The 20,569-nt window shown below is 34.0% G+C and overlaps 1 protein-coding gene across 5 annotated transcripts in view; it reads right to left on the minus strand.

Moving 5' to 3' along the window:
* Nucleotides 1-20,569, minus strand: part of CDH18 (cadherin 18) — a 1,032,515-nt gene that overhangs the window by 10,173 nt on the left and 1,001,773 nt on the right. For 3 of the 5 annotated variants that reach the window (XM_067730423.1, XM_067730424.1, XM_067730422.1), the window contains one exon: nt 6,103-6,354. In XM_067730423.1, the coding sequence (XP_067586524.1) occupies nt 6,103-6,354 (252 nt within the window). The remainder of the gene's footprint in view (nt 1-6,102; nt 6,355-20,569) is intronic. The other 2 variants (XM_067730426.1, XM_067730425.1) reach the window with 2 other exon arrangements.

Consider the following 20,569-nt stretch of genomic DNA (forward strand, 5'->3'; position numbering starts at 1 on the left):
ATGTGGAAAGAGGTGGTCACAGTGTACTGGGAAGAAGCTAATTTTGCATACAAGAGGCAAGTGGGAACCTGTGGGAATAAAGAAAAAAGAGACAAAACATCTTTAGGGAGGGTCAGGGAATCATCTGGAAAAGTATGGAATAAGAGGATACTGCCTAAGTAATGGGGAAATGCAATAGGGAGATTATAGTAGACATGGGGAATTAGTGAGTCACTGTGTTGGAAAGGGAGTGATTACAGAAAAAGCAGAAAATGAAATGCTGATGCTGTATGTGGCTCTGCTTCATAAATGCTCTGCTACAGAATACAGTAGTTTCCCATTCACGTTGCTTATACTTTCTTTTTGGGAAAAAGAAACAAACAAACAACAACAAAGAAACATTTCACTGAATGCCATCAATATGCATTTAATACCTCACTGTTTATTTTAGTGTAAATCCAGCCTACAGCTTTCTAATTCAGTGGCCCAAGCAGTATCCTCAAATAATGCACTCCATTCTACCCAGAGGTTTATATTTATCATCCACTATATACTTCTGCTCATCTTTATGATTAACTGAGGAGGCTGTTCTAGATCAAAACATCTATTTCTACAGACTGCCTAATTTATTATAGTAAAATTTCTTACTTTTGTCAATAAATTATTTTCCTTATGTTGAAATGGTTGGTAGTTAATGCCAAGGGACTTTATGTGCATGTATAACAGGAAGAATGTGATCAATACTATTATCGAAGTATGGAGGTAATTTATATCCTTCACCAATATCAGTATCATATTTGCCTAATGAAACATAGTGGATTATGCTGGGTTTATTATTATGATAGCTTTTATTTGTTTATTTCCCCGAATTTAAGAAAATATTCCTGATATATATGTGTTGATTCAAAATATAGATACTAGGTAAGTTTGAATTTAGAGTTTTACATCTTTCTCTTTTTCTAGACAAAGAGAGTTACTTGTCAGTGACAAATGATTCCTAGATTTGTTACATAACTATTTATTATAAAGATCAATTTATAAATAGCCGTACAATCTGGGACACTTTTTAAGGGTGGAAGGGGATTTCGTTTATAATTACATCAGGACATCAGGACAAATACAGACATATGGTCCCTTTAGTCAAAGGCAAATTCAAATCAATTCAGAGAAGAATGTGGAAGCATGAATGAGAAGGTACACTCCTAATGAATTTCTTTACAATCATGTTTGTTCAGTAGAGGTTTCTGGAGCAAATGGCACACAGCAGATACTCTGTAAACAATTCTTATGTGGATGAACAAAAGAATAATCTCTGTGAGAGTGATAATGTGGCACTGGGTTAAGTGAATCTTCATAATAATAGTCTCACTAGGAAATAGTAATAGTCTCACTAGGAAAATAATTTTTAAATATTTTTAAAAATCAACTTACTGCTCCTAATAATACCAAACACCTAATTTTGCTTGAGAATAATTTTAAAGTTTGAAAAACAAATTAAATGTTTCCCCCAAAATCCCAAGGCCAAATTTATTTGAAGAGAATAAATGAAGATAATAATCATACATATAAATTTGAGAATTAAATCCCTATTTACGAACTGGCAGGCAAATAAGCATATTCAAATGAGTCTCCCACAGTATATCAAACCATACATGTATAACAGGGTAGTACTTCTTTCAGTGGTTCATCTGGGAAAATATAATATGATAGAGCCATGGTGTTATTAAAAAAAAAAAGAGAGAGAGAGAGAGAGAGGGGTACAGAGCTTGTCCTTTGTTCAAAATTATATTATAAATGATTTCTGGTATTTTCAAGTTTGATTACATAGTCTGGAATAAAATGAATTAATTGTAGTATTTTTGAGATGTCTTTATTCTAATGAATATTTTATTCTTGGTTAGTATATGTCTTTTTCTTCTCTTTAAGTCTGGCCAGGATTTTAAACCCAAGTGCTTCTTTTTATATAAGAAAATTATAATGAATTTATTGTGTCAGTAATTTATTCTATTCATAAAGGAATTCAAATTTGTGGAAACAGTTTTCTCTTTGTTTTCTCCTATATTATATTTACTTACTTATATTATCATTCCAGTGCTTAGAGTACTCAGGGGCTTTGAGTTTTCATAACTAAAACTGACATACAACTTGCATTTGAATACATTATGTACTGACTCCTAACATACTCCCCCAAACTACTTTTCATAGCAGATTTGTTTACCCCTAAATATCACTTGATTCTTTTTTCATACCATCATATGTGAGTACTAAACTTGGTAGAATGAGGTGGCCCAAGTCAGGGAGATGATTTTGATTAGTTTCTGTAGCCATAATTGGTAATGACACTTCTCATTGAAACAATTTTTCAAACTCAGGGGAGCCCACAAGGTCATTTAAAATAGCTTTCATGGCAAGCAGGTTGGCAGTTATCTTCTCATCAATTCCACCTCCTCTCCTAGTTCCTCACTCTCCTCCCACCACACCCACCTTGATCCCCATTTATGATGAAATTTACATCCAAGAATAGGAGCAAACTATGTGGTGGATTCATCTAGGTCAGCAGATCATATGTGATGCATGGACTACAAAGGTAGCCTTCCAGAGATCTGATGCAGATCCTGATTCAATCATCTCTTGGACTGGTTCACTCTACCAACAGTTCTGGTCCCTCTGACAAGTAATAGGGTGGGTTGGGAAAGAAATGTCAGATCCCTGGGAGGGAAAGGGGACTCTGACAATCCCCTCCTCTGGCACCAAACTCTGATTGCATCATGATGGCTCACTCTAAATTCTTTTCTATCCATTCCTTGAAATGGATCTGAAAAGGTAATCCTGACAAAACATAACTCAACTCACAAGGTTTACATTTACCATTTAAAGTTAGGCCCTTTGGTTTTCAAGCACCCCATCTTCTGGTAATCAATATATACATAGAAGGAGTCTGACCAAACTGTAAAATGTTGAATCATATTTAACCTATAATAAAACATAAATAAGCACCACAGAAGTTTACAGATGACTCTAAGGTCATTCTAGTTGAAACTTTATTTTCATAGATTCAGAAATAGAAGAAAGAGACTTCATGGGTCCTGAGATCACACAGTTAATTAGTGGCAAAACTGGGGCTGAGTTTCCACAATCACAGTCATGTTCACAAACAGCTACTAAGTAAAACATTTTTCAGTATTAAAAGATTAACTTAACTTCATGATTTATTTAGCTGTTGAGGCTGAATGCTATTTCAGAATTACAAGTTCTAAAAGTATTGCTACCTCTGATGTTGTTGATATTTTCCTTGAAACCTATGAGCTCACACATTAACCAACAATATTTCAAAACTGCAAATGACTCCATCCAAGTCTGTGGGTCAGATATTTTCTGAATAATGATATAAACCCTTAAAATGCCATGAAAAATATAAATTACATTATAAATAGTGATTGTTTAAATCTAAGCTTAAGAAATTCTGCAACCTTTGGATAAAACTGTAAAGACACATTTGAGTTTCAATAAAAATTGAAAGAGCAAACATATCAAATAGAAACTTTGTTTCATTAGCCCTGAGGTACAGCATAAAATATAGAAATGTTCTCTTATTTACCCCAAAGGGGAAACATTTTCATAAAGTCAATTAAAGGGATGTATTGTTTCATGAAATAATAAAATGTTATTTTATATAGTACACCTGAATGTATCTTATATTGACATCTTTCAATTTTAAAGATTTTTAATTTTAGTATGCAAAAATAATTTTATGATGATAAATGAAAACAAAAGCCAAATGTAACATGCCTCCACCAGTTGAAATATCTTTCAGAATAAGGCCTCTGGAGGAACTTATATTAATGTCAGAGTGTTTGTTTTTGTTTTTGTTTTAATGGAAGTAAAATTGACTTATGAAAGGTCACTGAGTTCTATTCTTTTCAGTTTCAGTTAGGAACCCTAGAGGGTTCAATGTTTATAGTTGTTTATTCTTCGGGGTTTTGTTCTTGTTTTGTTTTCCTTTTTGGTTTGTGATGTTTTGGTTTTCAGTTTCAAAGACATAAAAGGTAATTTGTTAATTTCTAAAGAAAATAGCAGTTAAAATATATATAAATAATCAATATATAAATTAATAAAATCAAGAAAGCCTGATTTTCCCAGATACCATCTCTACCACACTTCTGCAAAAGACTGTACTGCAGTGAAATAGTTTTTGTTATGGTGAATCAAACCTCCACACTCCAAGTTGCTAAGTGCAATTGATACTTTTTGCTACTCAATTTATTTAACTTTTGGGCAGCTTTGAACACTGTTGAATGCTCTGTCCTCCTTGATGCACTTATTTTCTTTGTTTCAGGATATTATACCTTAATAATTTTCTTCCTTGTTCTGTGATTTTTCCTTTGCTCTATGCTATTGCATCCTTCTTGATTTAGCGATCACACTGGAATTTATCACAGCTCAGTCCTAGTCTATCCTCTCTCTCTTTATAGACTCTTGCTGTGATAACATCAACAAAATGCATTTCTGGTGTCCCCCAACCCAGGGAAGATCAGGGCCCATATTCATCAAGAGATGAAAAGTCTTCTTTGATACTGTTCTAACTCAGTCTCATATCCAGTTTATTCAAGATCACTTTTTTTTTTTTTTTAATTTTTGGCTACTTTACTTTTAGCCCTTGGAAACTTGTTCCAAGAAAAGACACCATGTCATAAACATTAAGTATTTGTTCACTGACCTGAAATAATTAACACTGCAGGTTTCACATGGAATCTCAGGTACTTCCAATAAGCATTCAGTAAAGATTTTGGTAAATATTTCCATCCTGTGATTTGCAGCCTATTACCCAAGATCACTTTTGATTTCACCTAAGACATCTTGGTACTATCAATCTTTCTTCAGCTCCATTTTAAGTATACTGGTCCAAATTATGCTATATCTGAGTGAGACAAATGTGTCATATTTCTAGTCAGTTTGCCTACCTGCTCTCTTTACCAGCATGAGATCTGTTCTCCACTTCATTCATAATCATCTTTGTTCAACATGCAAATTTTATGATGGGATGCGCCTACTTTCAACTTCTCCTCAAACTCCTAGAACAAAGCCCACCATTTTTGCCATTTTACCCCAACCTGCCTCGACCCTGCCTAAACATCCTTTCTACTCAATCTTATTCCACCTTGATCTCCACTCCTCTGTAGGGGTAATTTGTCTTCTAACCCAGGAACAAAACAAAGGATATTCCTTGCAAAAATATCTGTGTCTCAAAGTACATAGTTTGTTTGTTTTCCTTATGTATGCACAGTAGCAAGAAAAGAACAAAAAATAAGGCTCCTAAGAGAAAACTAGAGGGAGAGGACACACTGGAAAATATATATATGTACCCATTTTAAACTATAAAGCAAAATATTATTTACATCTGCCTTTCCTATAAAAAAATCTGGATTTCCTTTCTTGTTTTGTATAGCAATTCTAAAGAGATTATAGTAATATTAGTTTCAAATGCAGTTGTGATAAGATTCCAACTATTAAAAAGATAACATAAAATTAGAGAAAGTACTTTATTTTCTATTAAAATAAAATGTAATGCAAAAAATAAACTAAAAAAATGTATTAGTTTTAATTTAATAAAATTTGATATATCTGAGGCAAAAATTATTTTATATTTAATCCTTTAAAATTCAGCTAAGATTGATGATAAACTCATTTTAGACTGATAGAAATTTCTACAAGAAATTTATTCCTTTTATTTGGTGGTTAGATTCATTTGCAGAGTAATGTCACCTATGTTCTTTGAAATAAATTGTAAATGCCCTTTCAATAGGAAATTTAGAATATTTAATATCAATTCTTTCTAAAATAGGTCCTTTCCAAAAAGATTTCTCTTATTGTATCCCTTCTTTTAATATTTCAACTCTTTCATCACATTTGAACCAAATCATTTCCAGATTAACTATGGTATTGAGAAAGTTAATTAAAGGAAACAGTCATGTCTTGTTATCACGTAAAGCACTACTAATTCCAAAGTTTTGTCAAAATGACTCTCTCTCTCTCTCTCTCTGTCTCTTTTGCTCTCTTTTCTAACGCGCCATTGTAGGGTACACTCAGAATCGTCATCACACATTAAGATTTAGAATGACTTACCTAGGAGAATGACAACACACAGTAGAATAGCGATTAAGGCTCCTGTACTCAAGCCAGCCGAGGACAGGAGGGCTTCTGCACGGCAGGTCCGCACGCGCCCGTCTCTCTCGCACGCACAAACCCTGATGGTGAGGGTACTGCTGCTGCTGAGAGAGGGGATTCCACCGTCAGAGATCATAATGGGGAGGTAATACACATCCTGAATAGTTCGACTAAATCTCCTCCGCCTTGTCAGAATGCTGGCTGTGTTATCTATGACAGACATAAGCAGAACAACATGGACTTAGTAAAGCCGCCATTAAAGATTCACAGTTCCTTTAATGGATAAAATGGGCATGTGCGATTTCTTTTCCGTTTATGAAATGGATAAAGGAATGTGAAGGGGAGATTATTAACCAGGGACTAAAACTCATTCTCAAATGGAGAAACATATTTGAAAAGTTAATAAGGCCTGGACTGAAGGGGAGGGGAAATAGTGGATGACAGAGGAGGAAGGAAGCGGTGAGCATTTGGGGCATGGGCATAATAGCCAAAGGATTGAAAAGGATACATGGATACCAGACTTCGGGGTGAGTCAGTGGTTCCTACCACAAACCTGGTGACTCTGAATATAAGTGATAGAAATAGACAGCTACATTTTTAGTGAACTTCGGGTGAGGTTAATGTACAAAAATGTTTAAGAATCATTGGTACAGATAATGTATTTATGGAGCCACCAGATCAATTGATAAACTATTTTAAACTTGTGATTTGAAGCACTCTTGTTATAGTGGGCACACCATGGGTAAGTTAATAATGAATAAAATGTTAATTTCATTTTTTATGTGCTTTAAAAATACTACGTACTATAGTAAATGATTGCATGAGGTATTTTGATCAGTCCACACAACCGTATAAGGGAGAGGATGTTAAATTCCTTACATTTTAGGGAAAATCATTTTTATTAGGAATAATAATTTTAAAATAAATAACCTCAGTCCCAGAGGATAAATTGCCTCAAATCACAGAGCTAGTGAATAATCAAGCTATAACCCAAATACATTCTAGAACCCTGCTCAAAACCAGGATGTCATACTGCCTCTACTCCACCAGTTCACTTCCAATTGGTATTGATGCCTCAGGTGCACATAGGAAATGTTTATCTTAGCATTGTTAGTCCCCCTTCCGTGACTGTTAGCTAAAGGACCCTTTTGGTGCACACTTGGATGTGCTGCTCAGAACCTCTGCATGAAGTGACTTGTTGCCTGAACTGTAGATTGCGACCTGGCCCAAGGTTACACTTTTCTGGAGCAACACATAGCCAATGACTTATTGCTGCAAGGTTATAAATGTCAAGCCATTTCTGCTGAATGCAGAAAATACTGAAGGGCAAGTTTAGTTCCAGAGCTTTCTCATGGGGTCAGCCATGGACACATTCAAATTGCATGGCAGCTTAATTGCTCACTCTGCCTTTCTTTCTTCCACTTCCATTGTGGTCCACAGATGTCGATTATGAGAGCACACTCCAATAAATATCCTGCCCCCCAAACTCCAATCCAGAGCCTGCTTCCCTGATCATCCAACCTGTGACTACACATCTGAGTTAATTACTTTTCACTAAAAAGTCAGTAAATCATTAGACAATTACTTTTAGGGATTCTTTTTTTCCTATCAATTTCTCTTATTCTGAAAATTGGAATTTTTAAAATTATGAGTATGTTTATGATAGTCATGATACAATACCCTACAGCTATATTCTCTTGGTTGTACATTGCCAAACTAATGCAATAGAAAGATAATGAATATTTCAAATATTCAATATAACGCAGGTAATAAAACATGAATAATACACATTATATACGTAAATTAAAATTATATACACACATATATGCACATATATATGTATAAGTTGTTGAAGATTTGTTATAGAACATAAATAAATAATCTAATAAGTTATTTAAAATATTTTCTCACCTGGAAGAAGAGAAATTTAAAGAAAAGTGTGTTGATTGCCTACTCTGAAGCAGGTTTCAGAATGATGGGAAAAAAAAGAGGAGAAACTGCATCACGTGTGTTTTTAAGAGTATAGCCATCACAGGTACTCTCTTGGAAACCTGACCTTTGAGTAAGCACACCTATCAGGTGTAGGATGTTGCTTCATGATTAATATAAACTTGCATATATGCACAATTGCTTAGCCTAAAGAAAAGGTTTGAACGTGGGCTCATAGGCACAAACACGTTTGAGAATCTTACTGCTGGTCCTCTGAAGAAGAGATGTAAGACACTGGTCCCTGGTCTCAGTAAATATCATAATGTGTGGAATGACATGATAACATGCAGGGGTAGATGGGGACTCTCTTTCATGGCTCTAGCCTCGTGTCCACTTTACATTCTTAATCTGGAAGCATGTTCTTTTTCAAGATAGTTATTAGAAATGTAATCAGAAACATGAGAAACAAGAAGAAAGCCTGAATATGTTTCTAGTGCATTTTAAGTTCTCAAATAGAAAGCTCTCACACATGGAGACATGACAATATTCTTTCGCTTTTCCAGCTGAAGGTTTGACTTTTGAAAAGCAAAGAGGATTCAGGAAACAAAGAGCTTCCTACCCAGAAAGGCTTAGCACAGCAGAATAATGAACTCTTGACAAGGGATATTGTGTATCTCCCTGGAACTGCAAAAAATGTACTTGGCAGTAGGCTCACTGAACTTGAACAAGAAAACTTTGAAATAAAATGAAAGAGATAAGAAGATATATATATATATATATATATGTGTGTGTGTGTGTGTGTACATACACACACACACACACACATAAATATACATATACATATGAGAACAAACTTTGTCTTGCTGAAACCGAAATATTAGGTGACAAGAAGAAAACAAATCTCTAAACTTGAAATATAATGTTTTAAAAATAAAACAAGTATTACAGAAAGTCTTGCATAACTACTTTAAACTGGATAAAAAATTAATATAAATTGAATAAAAGGAAACCATAGCAGGATGTAAAATCTGTGGATGAGAAGAGCTAATTATCAATGTCAAATAAAGGACAATCTCTAATAATGTGTACCCAAGTTTTGTTCTTAATTCTAACTGTCAAGAGTTTGGATGAAGACAGAAGATTATAGAACACTTGGAAGCCAAACTAATATAGCTAATGTATTGGATTAAGATTTAAGGAGAGTTTGAACAGCTAGCACAAAGACCTTAAGCTAACAAGACAGGAACTAAAGATATGTGTTAGATAGTACACTTTGAAAAGTATCATATGGGAGAGATTTTGAGTAACATCTATTATTTTCTAATACATATACTATCTGAATGTAGCAATGAGGCAATAGATCTAAAACAGTCTCAGAAGGATTCAATAATGATATGGAATTTTTATGCAGATCTTTATTGAGAAGACGTCATTGGAATACAGTGCATAAATTTGGGTCTATTATCTTAAAAGTGATACTTTAACCCAGTTTAGAAGACCTTGACTGCGATAAAAGCGTTAGAAAAGTATGTCATATGAAGAATCTTTGAAAAAAACAGTGTGAAAATTCTACTGTCTTATATGAATTTAGGGGCCTGAAATGACTTAGAAATTTAAAGAAAAATTTGGGAAATTCTGTTAGTAATTAATGTCTTTCTGAATATAATCAATATTTTCCTGACATTCCCAGCAACTATAACTTTGATACAATGTGGAAATAGCCTTGAACATGGTTTAGTCTTTCAAAATAGATGGCAATGTATTATTTATTTTGTTGCATATCCCATTTTGTTCAGAAAATGATATGGACATATATAGGAGGAAGCAGGGAGACTGCAATGCAGATATACAATAGATGAATCATGGAGATATTTACAAATATCTTTGTGATGACTGTGAAAGAATTGAAATTTTGAGTCCTTTGAAAAACAATAATAATAATAAAATTTTATTTTTGCAATTATAGGAAGTCCAGGGACTTCATAATTGATAATTTTGGGGGGATCTTTCACACAAAAAATATTACAGTAAAATACAAGTTTGGGTAGATAGATATACTTCCAACTTCTACATTTCTTTAGGGACAGAAGGCTACAGAATACAACAGTATAATACAAGTAACACTGTGTTTCTAAAATTCAGATATAATTTTCTTGAACTAGTAGTATGTGCTCTATTATTTCTTTGTTCAATAGTTTGAACGATCTTGAAAGGTTCTAATCTCTGTGCTACTTTCATAAACTGTAGTAGAGTTTAAGTTAAAATAAGGCATACTTTTAAAATACTCCCTTGGGCAAAAACACATCCTACATTAAAGTCCAAAATTACCTTATATCTTGGAAAGTATTAAAACCTAAAAAAAAAGTGGCAGCGTAGGAATAAAGACATAGACATAGAGAATGGACTTGAGGACATAGGGTGAGGAGGGGGAAGCTGGGGAGAAGTGAGAGAAGCATGGACATATATACGCTACCAAATGTAAAATAGATAGCTAGTGGGAAGCAGACGCATAGCACAGGGAGATCAGCTTGGTGCTTTGTGACAATCTAGAGGGGTGGGATGGGGAGGGTGGGAGGGAAGCTCAAGAGGGAGGGGATATGGGGATATATGTATATATAGAGCGGATTCACTTTGTTGTACAACAGAAACTAACACAGCATTGTGAAGCAATTATACTTCAATAAAGATGTATAAAAAATTTTCATTTACAATAGCATGAAAGAGAATAAAATGTTTAATATATTTAACAAAAGAAGCACAAGCCTTGTATACCCAAAACTACACAACTTCATGGAAAGAAATTAAATATCTAAATAAATGAGAAGATATCCCATGTTTATGAGTTGGAAGACTTAATATTGTTAAGATGACAATGTTACCAAAAGTAGATTCAGTGTAGTCCCTATCAAAATTCCAATGGTGTTTTTTGCAGAAATGGAAAAAACTCATCCTAAATTCAAATGGAAATTCAATGAATCTCAAATAGTCAAAACAATCCTGAAAAAGAAGAACAAAATCAGAGGACTCATGCTTCCGATTTCAAAGCTGACTACAAAGCTATAGTAATCAAGACCTTGTAGTACTGCCATAAAGATAGACATAGAGACCAGTGGAATAGAATTGAGAAATAAACCGTTATGTTTATGGCTAATTGATTTAAAAAAATAATCATGTGTTCTTCAAAACTCTTAAACTATCAGATGCCCATACCCTCCCTGCCATTTCAACGAATTCCTTATTTGATCATGCAGACATAAAGATAAACTTTGTCTCAAGTATAGCCTAGCAGACTATTAAAGTAATATTTCCAAATCTATCACAATAGCAGAAACATTTGAGATCTTCAGATGTAGCTCTGTAATTGGATTAAACTTTTTTTAAAAGCTGAAGAAAAAGCTGGGAGATAGAAACTTAACTTCCACCGAAGAGATAAATATGCATGGCTTCATAGCATTTCATTTTTATCTGGTCTTCCAGCAGCAATAAGATCCATTCATAATTTAACTATCATCAGAGCCCATGCAGGAAACAACGCTCTTTTGCTTTCCTGCAAAGTACCTTTCACATAACAGGTACTTGATAAATAATGATTTGAACTACACTCAGCAGAAGCCTGTCTTCTCTTACAGTTTCCTCATTATATTGACATGTATTAAGAAATTAAAATCAAAATGAACTAATCTATCTTGATCTCCTCATGCTCTCTGCTGAAGGTTGATTCTTTTTCTCCTGTTTCCTCACTTCCTATTCTTTTAATCCTAGAATTACCCTAATTTCAATTTTCAACTGGATTCGGCAAGTTCATTTAAGTTTGTAAACATTCTCCTGGCCTCACTTGTGTTTCTGTCAAACCACAAATGCATGAGCCACTACGTTATTATGTTCCTATTTGCACCCTGGAATGTCACCCCTTTGACCACCTGCCACACTCCTTCTTGATGCTTTTTAATTCCCAGATAAATACAACCATACATTGTCTAAACACTCTGCTTTCAGATTCATAAACAACGCTGGTAAATAGTTGTAACCATCTTAAGTGACCCCAATAAGTATATAGGGTAACTCTAAGTTCTCAAAGGAGGTTGGTAATTAATGTATTAATATCCATATTTCATCAGATGCCATAGACTAGCTAGCTATTCTAAGCTTATTTTGCCATTTTCTCTTAAGCGCTATTCCTCCATTCACAGCAGGAAAACAGCTTTTTCTGAAAAGAAGCTACCATCTATTATCAACATATGAAAACCACATTTGAAAACTGCTCAACCTTCTTTGCTATTAATTATGTCTATCTATGTATACAAGACTCTGTGACATAAAAAAAGAACATGAATACGTATGAAACAAAAATATGAATCTTGAAGAATATCAGCAAATCTGCTCATGAAAAACACATATAAATTTGCATAAGAGTGTTAGTTTAGATGAATAGGGTAATAAAGAAGAAAAACAGCTTTTTAAGTAGAAACCCAACCCAAAATCTAAAATAATTCATAAGCATATCACAATAATATAATAATTGCAGAAACTGTAGAAGTACAGAGAACAGCAGTTTACCAAAAAAATAAAAAATAAAGTACATGAATTTCAACAGAAACCCTCTACCCAATATTTATCACATACCTTTAGTAAATACTACATTTTTAGTAGGAAATGGATGAGTCAAGTACAATAAATTATGGAGTCATGATATTTATAAACACTGAAGGAAACTCTAAAGATTAATCCTTAGAGAGACTGGAAAAGCAAATACATATTCCTGCTCTTAAAATTATTTAAAAATCTGTTTTTAAATAAATTTTACCCTCTTAAGGCACAGGGTAGAGCTGATGACTCCTGCAGCATTTATGTGATTCCGAGCAAGGAAGGAATTAAGGCAAAAGAGTGTAACCTACATTTTCACAATAGGAAAGCAAAACAAAGTGGCACAGAATGGCCCAATTGGTCATATTTTTATTGCTTAGAATATGTGTCAGCTATTTGTTTTTTTATGTTTTCCTTTTTTTTTTTTCTGCTGTCACTGTGAGTAGGAATATAAGAAGGTGATAATGTGTGGGCTGACAAACCCATTAGAAAAAAAATACATGAAAGTAAAAAAAGAAAAAGTCAACAGAGGTTAAAATCACTAAGGAGAGAATAAATGCATATTTTTCTATATAAAGCAAAAGACTCACTAAAACACACCACTACATTTGCAAGTCACCCTTTCCCATATTGGTGTCATGATGGCTTACAGACTGTTTGCCTTCTCACTAGCCAAGCTTTGAGTCTCTGCCTTCCCATAAAGGATAGTGTGAGTCTATCAAGTATGACTGGGTAAATGCTAGTAGGTGAAGACTGAGACTTGACCGGGAGGAGAAAGGAGATTCGTAGCCGAACAAAAACAACGTGTCTCGTGTCTCAGTATCATCACTGACAGTAGTGACTTGGGGCACAGGTGCTCCCACACCCCATAGAGGCTGTTTGAAGCATCATTTGCAACTATATTCTCAGGACAGACTGTGTATGTGCTATTTTATTTAGGAATGGGAGAAAAAATGCTAAATGGTCTCTTGAAGCCCTTTGGAAAAAAACAGAATTTTAAATAGTTGTAATCTATAGAGACATTAAGCACATTACAATACCAGCTGTGAGTTCTCATTTGAAGGACAAAAATAAATGATGGGAATATCAACTACTAGGGATCTGACAATGCCAAAGAAGTACAAAATAAACGTAAAATTTCTCATGATTTCCAATATGTATCAAACTAAAAAACTGCATTTCACTATCAATGGACTATGAAATCTGAACGAAAATGCCCCAAAAGACATCTTCTTAACAGCTCATAGTCAAATTTGAAAATATCCCTTATCTTAAAATCAATGCAACATAAACTAAGATATTCCTTCACCAAACCCAAACAGCCACAAGGAAAATCAGTATTTTCTGACAATGGTTATTAAGTATTTTGTTAAAAATGATAAAACTTATAAATAATAAGACCTTCACTTTTAAAAGTAATATTACAAGGAAATAATAAAAAGTAATAAAACCAAGGGAAAAAAACATCTTCAAATTCTGCAACAAGGTGACAGTGACAGTCTACAGAATCTTCCATTTTATATGATTTAAAATGGTCATTTTTGGTGCAGTTCACTCACTATTTTAAAAAGAATGTGCTATTTGAGCCCATTCATTTTTTTCTTTTTTAAAATTAATATTTATTGGAGTATAGTTGCTTTGCAATGTTGTGTTAGTGAACCCATTCATTCTTAAAGACTGGAAATGTCTACAGAAGTGGAAAACATGTATCTAAAGAAGATAACCTAGAGACAAATATGAGCAGTAGATGTTCTTGATAGCAAATTATCAGTTAAATTACGATAAAGATTTTCAATCTGAAAGGCACATGAAATGTGATTTAGAACACTGAAAATAAAGAGATACAAACATATACATAGTTAAAAATAATCTCTTCTCCTACTAAAATCTGTAAGATTTACAAATGCACTTGACAGTCGGAATTAAGCCTAGGAATTAGTCTGGCAAATCTCCTTGCATCAAATAAAACCTAGTCCCTCAAGAGGCAGCATAAAGATCATGAAGCAGAACAGACTTGTAGATTAATGATGATTTTATATTGGTGGATTAGGATACACTTTTCTATTACAAAATGAATGAACAAAGGTACTGTATGCACAGACCCTCCTGGGGGTAAGCCTAGACTCACAGACTTTATGACATTATGGCTTTAGTTCATTTATTATAGATATTTGATTAAAAAGTTGAAATTATACAATGGATTTCTTTGATGCCAAGATGAAATGTTTACCTATCACAATTTAAAGAGAAGATGGTTGTAGAAAAATCTACATTTTAATCAGAAAACATCATGCTTTCATTGTTGTTTTAAGGTAATATAATTTTTAAATGCTGTAACTTAAAAATTATCATCTGAATTCCAGTTTTTAATTTTAAATAAAATTGTATTATTACCAGTATATTAGTTAATGACGAAAATAAGGTCATTATCAAAAAACATATTTACAATATACGTTTTGCTGTATATGTTGTTAAAAAAATAGAAATCTGTCACTTGGTTATTTTCCAAATCAAAATGTTTCTTATTTAATAGGTAAGGGGTCATAACTTTCCAGATAAATATTGAAGACGGTTGCTTAGCAAAAATTTTTCTATCTGCAACAGTTTGGTACTATAGCAAATAAAGAATTAATGGTAGAATATCTTATTTGTTTGGGGGGAGCACAAAATACAGCACAGTGCTTAATATTTAGTGTTTTTAATAGTGAATTAAAATGCTCATGTCTCTGCTCTGCCACATCTCCCTAGTTAGATTCTTAAGACTAATGTTGCATTCTGTCACCTCTATACTGTCTTCATTCCCCACTTCATTGAAAAGTATTCTCTGATCTGCTCTACATGACGGAATGGACTCTATCCTGTAAAGTCAAATCATGCTCCACTTCTTTTAATTATAGGACTTTCAATGATCTCTCTAAAGTAACTCACATTTCACTGCCTTCAATTGCAAGTTACATTTCATTTCATCTTTATTTTCCCAAATAGATGGAGAGTCACTTGAAAGCAGGAGCTATGTGTTTTATTTCCTTGCATCTGGACAGCTTAGATCACTGCCTCATACACAGCAGACAATGCCTTGAAGACTGAATGGAAGGAAAAAAACAATGTTAACTTAAGAGCTGACTATAGAACTTCTTTTAGAGGAAAGCATTCTAAGAAAGGAGAATAAGAATGGTGGTGAATAGCAATACAGTGTGAGGCTGGAGAACACACTGGACAGCCCCAAGTAAAATGTCAGGGGAGGGGATAGGGCTGAGTCATGTGTGTGTGTGTGTGTGTGTGTGTGTGTGTGTGTGTGTGTATTTCAGGTGTTTTTTTTTCATTTTTAATTCAATACAATACATGAATATATTCTTACTGAAAATATTCAAAGTGCATTTCATAGACGTTTCTTAAGAAATATTATATATCCTATCATATTATCATTATTGCTTTTCTATGAGAATATATGCTACTCAAATCATTATTTCTGTTTGATATTTAATCATATATTGTTTGTTTTATGCTGTCTTTACTTTTTCATAAATTTATTTTTATTTTATTTTATTTTCATTTGTTCACTATAGCTCCAAATATTTTGTCAATAGAACTTTACTGTAATTGACACATGTTTTTTATATTTTCTGAGGCATTCAGTATTTTAAAATACCCTTCCTTAATTGTCATATGAGTGTCATCTTAAATAGGCAGAGATGTATTTTATTGTAGTTGTTTCTTTGAAATGTCACTAAAACAAGGTCCATGGACTATTAGCTTGAATCTTGCAAATGAGTACTTCAGCACTGATTATTCTCTTTACAATTTAAATTCATTGTCTGGAAATTTGTAAAATGATTTCTTATCTCTCAAGTTAGGGATACTATACATATTTTTGGATCTAAAACCCATATATCCCTTCACTCAAGGTAATTCCTTCAGATATTTCATTATTATTTTTCCATCTATTTATTTATGTAATTCTTAGTTATCTTCATTGTGCCCTTTATAATTTGCAGCACTTTGTGCATGATTTCAACTTCTTTGCATTTTGATCTCTCTTCATAAAAAAAAAAAATGAAATGGTAGTAATTGCTTCCATATCTCCATTTGACAAAAGAGGAAGCTGAAACACACTGAGAGCAGGAACTTGGCTATGGCCTCACACATAATTAGCAGAGGAACCTGGTTTCAGATTCAGGCAACTGGTTTCCTGAGTCAAACTCTGAAACATTCTTCTATGTTGCTTCCTTCTCCTTCTTTTTTCCTTTTTTTTCATTTAACAAATTTTTATCTAAACTTTCCTCTGTGTCTGGCACTCTGGTAGCAGTTAGGAATATAGCAGCAAATAAGTCAGACAAAAGTCCCTCTCCTCACAGAGCTTACAGTCTAAATGGGAGAGAGGTCACAGTGTGATAAGTGCTAGGATTAGGGAGGCGCAGGGTATCAAATAACCCCATTTGTCATTTAAAGACGTGGATCTGCTTTGGCGATCACTGTGAGGTATTGAGTGTTGGGTGTCTGAAGTGCTGGCTCACTTGCGTTTATGGACATTGAATTTTTCCAGTTATGATTTCGAGTATGGATGGAGAAAGTGCTCCCAAGACTTTGGTAAAAATGGGGGCTTGGTAGATGACAGGGACCAGGAGAGGCAGCTAAATGCCACAAGACTCAGAGGGGCAGGGAGGTGCCCAAGGACAACGACTCCACCTCCCAGCTCACCTTGTGAGGCTGTGATGGAGAAAGCGATGTTCTCTTGGGCAGTGTTGCCTCCTCTTTGATCTTTCTGGTTACTAATTCAGGTTTTAGCAGTGTCCATTTGAATTTTATCACCTTACCCAAATATTTAAATTGGTAATATTTTCATGCATCAACTCAAAAAGTCTTCCTTAGATATTTAAGTATGTTTTTCTCATTCTAATGTTAAGTACACCCCACTATATGTTAACTGCCTCTGTCCTTCAACCTGCATGACCCTGCAATGTTCTCTGATCATCCACTTAGGGAGGTTCTTTGAGCTCTGAATCCCAGGGATTCCTCCTATACAGTAAGATTTAATGGGTAGATTTGGGCCAGTACCTAAATATCTTCTTGTGATTCTCAATGCCTCTGTGCTTTGGAGGTGATTTTCAAGATTCATCCATAGGTTAAGTTTTTTAGCTGTACATGTTATCTCAGTAAAGATTTTTTTAAAAAAGAATGAGTTTGACATTAATTTTTAGGCTACAGTTTTCTTCATTCTGCTATCCCTTTCAGATAACTGCCACGCTGGGCTGCTCTTTCCCTGAACTCTGTGCATTCTACTTTTGGTAATAGTTTGTGCTTTGAGCACATGGTACTTTGAGGAGAAAGATTATAGCAGGCATGGAAGAGTAACAAAGAAAACAAAAGCCAGAGAAATAGAGAAAAAAATGGTTGAATTGGTGAGTGGCATAAAGAGTGACAATGTTGTATACCCCACTCATATAATATAATCCTCAGAAATTTTGGAGAGGATCTTGGTTTTGTTCAGTACATAGGATGGGATTCTGAACTAATTTTAATTAAAATTTTAAGAACAAATATCTGTAGCACATACATGAACAACCTGGCAGCCAGCATCTTAATGATAATTAGATTGTTAATGAACTATGACCTTTCTTCCAAGCCCAGTTTATATCCCAACTATTTAATGAAACTTGCCAAATGGTTCTTGAAGTATAAAACGTAATATGGATAAAACAGTAGTTTTTGACTAACCAATAGTCTGCCTGATAACTGAGAGAAAAGCCTGAAATCTTCAAGGAAATTTCTGTTTAATGACATTAGAGAACCGCTAAAGTGATGTAAGTAGAGGGGTAAAATTCTAGAGAGGTCAAAAATGTGGGAAGTTGAACTGTGGATTACAATGTATTTGTTTATATTAAGAGCTAACAACAGGCTGGAATTCCAAGCTGGGGACAGAGAAAATAGGAGAACATTTTTTTTTTTTAACAGAGTCTTTTTATTTTTTTTATTTTTTTTTGGCTTCGATCTTTAAATGATTAGCTTTCTGTACCATGTCCTAGCCCTTCAATCATTTTATTTTTAGCATTTTTATTAGTGTATAATTGCTTTACAATGGTGTGTTAGTTTCTGCTTTATAACAAAGTGAATCAGTTATACATATACATATATCCCCATATCTCTTCCCTCTTGCGTCTCCCTCTCTCTCACCCTCCTGGGCCCACAGTCATACTGGAAATTAAGGGGCCTTAAACACATGGCTGATTCTCCCTAAAGATATTCGTTAAATTGAAAGTTAAAATTGAAAGTTAAATTGAAAGTTTAGCAGAGATCTAAAACTCTAAGTGGAAAAGAAGAGCTTTTTTTTTTTTCCGTCTCTTCCTGTTGAACAGACAGTGATTAAGGTAGGGGACCAGGGTGAATGGCCCTAGTGCACAAACAGGCTCTCAGTTGAAAGCCCTAGAGGGCCATGCCTTAGGGACAGGGATAGTTCAGAGACAGGCTGAATCTAAAGAAAACTGCAAATTAGCATTGACTTAACCTACCCTGATTGAATTAAAGTACAAGCATACCTCCTTTTATCTTGTTTTGTTTTACTGTGCTTCCTGGATATTGTGGGTTTTTTTACAAATTGAAAGTTTGAGACAACCCTGTATCGAGCAAGACTACTGCCACCATTTTCCCAACAGCATTTGCTCACTTTGTGTCTCTATGTCATATTTTGGTAATTTTCACAATACATCAAACATTTTCATTATTATTAGTATAACTTGTTATGGTAACCTGTGATCAGTGATCTTTGATGTTACTATTGCAAAAACATTATGACTCACTGAAAGCCCAGAAGATGGTTAGCATTTTTTAGCAATAGAGTATTTTTTAATTAAAGTATGTACATTTTTTAGACATAATGCTATTTCACACTTAATAGACTACAGTATAGTGTAAACAAAACTTTTATATGAACTGGAGAGCATAAAAAATTCATGTTACTCACTTTATTATGATAATTGCTTTATTGTGGCGGTTTGGAACTGAACCCAAGATGTCTCTGAGGTTCACCTGTAATGATGCCCCTCTCTAATTGTTCATCTAAGAAAATAGCAAACACTCTCTGAAGAAATATATTACGATTTGAGACTCTTCTAGGTTTAGACACTATGTGTGACACCCAACTAAAAATTGCTAGAGATATTAGAAACAAAACCATTATATCCCAGTCCTGTCTCCCCAGTCCCTCTGATGAAAAAGAAAATTTATCACTTTATTAAGAAAGTAGAGTTAGCTGACAGTGATTGTAAAATCATTAAGATTAATATGTTCAAGAAAATAGAGGGAGAAAGAAAAGATAGAAAACATAAAAGAAATTATAGAGAATTTCACAAGATCTATATCTCAAGGAAAAATTTAAAAAAAGGTAAAACAGCTATGAACCAAAGCAGTGAGCAGACCACAGTTTCTTTGAGTGCATGTATTTGATTTGATAGGACACTTGCTTCCTTGAGCAGAATGTTAGTTACATGCTAGTGTTTTCTACCAGTATATTCCTAACATATGTCACAGTGAATAATAAACAAAAATAAGCCCCAAATAAAGAAACTTTTATATACGTAGGATGGAACACTTAAGAAGACATTTATTCTCTAATGTTCAGATAAATTAGCAGATTCCAAATTAATGAGGGGTAAAACATAGGGCAGGAAAGATCTAACAAAGATGGCAAAGAACTGGAACAACATGAAACATTACCTTAAATTTAAGTATTTATCAAGCAGATCTGGGCTGTGAATAGGAGAATCCCACCAGGATATAGATGGAGGAAAATCTTCTTAGTTGATATGAGGACATTAGCTATGATTCCAGGCATAAACACTATTAAGGTATATGTCTCTGGGATTCAGCTTTTATTGTGGTCAAGGGTAGGGGCCTAGAGTTTCTCAAGCTCACTCTT

Source organism: Pseudorca crassidens, chromosome 3 (genome assembly GCF_039906515.1).
Source record: "Pseudorca crassidens isolate mPseCra1 chromosome 3, mPseCra1.hap1, whole genome shotgun sequence".
Taxonomy (NCBI): Eukaryota; Metazoa; Chordata; class Mammalia; order Artiodactyla; family Delphinidae; genus Pseudorca; species Pseudorca crassidens.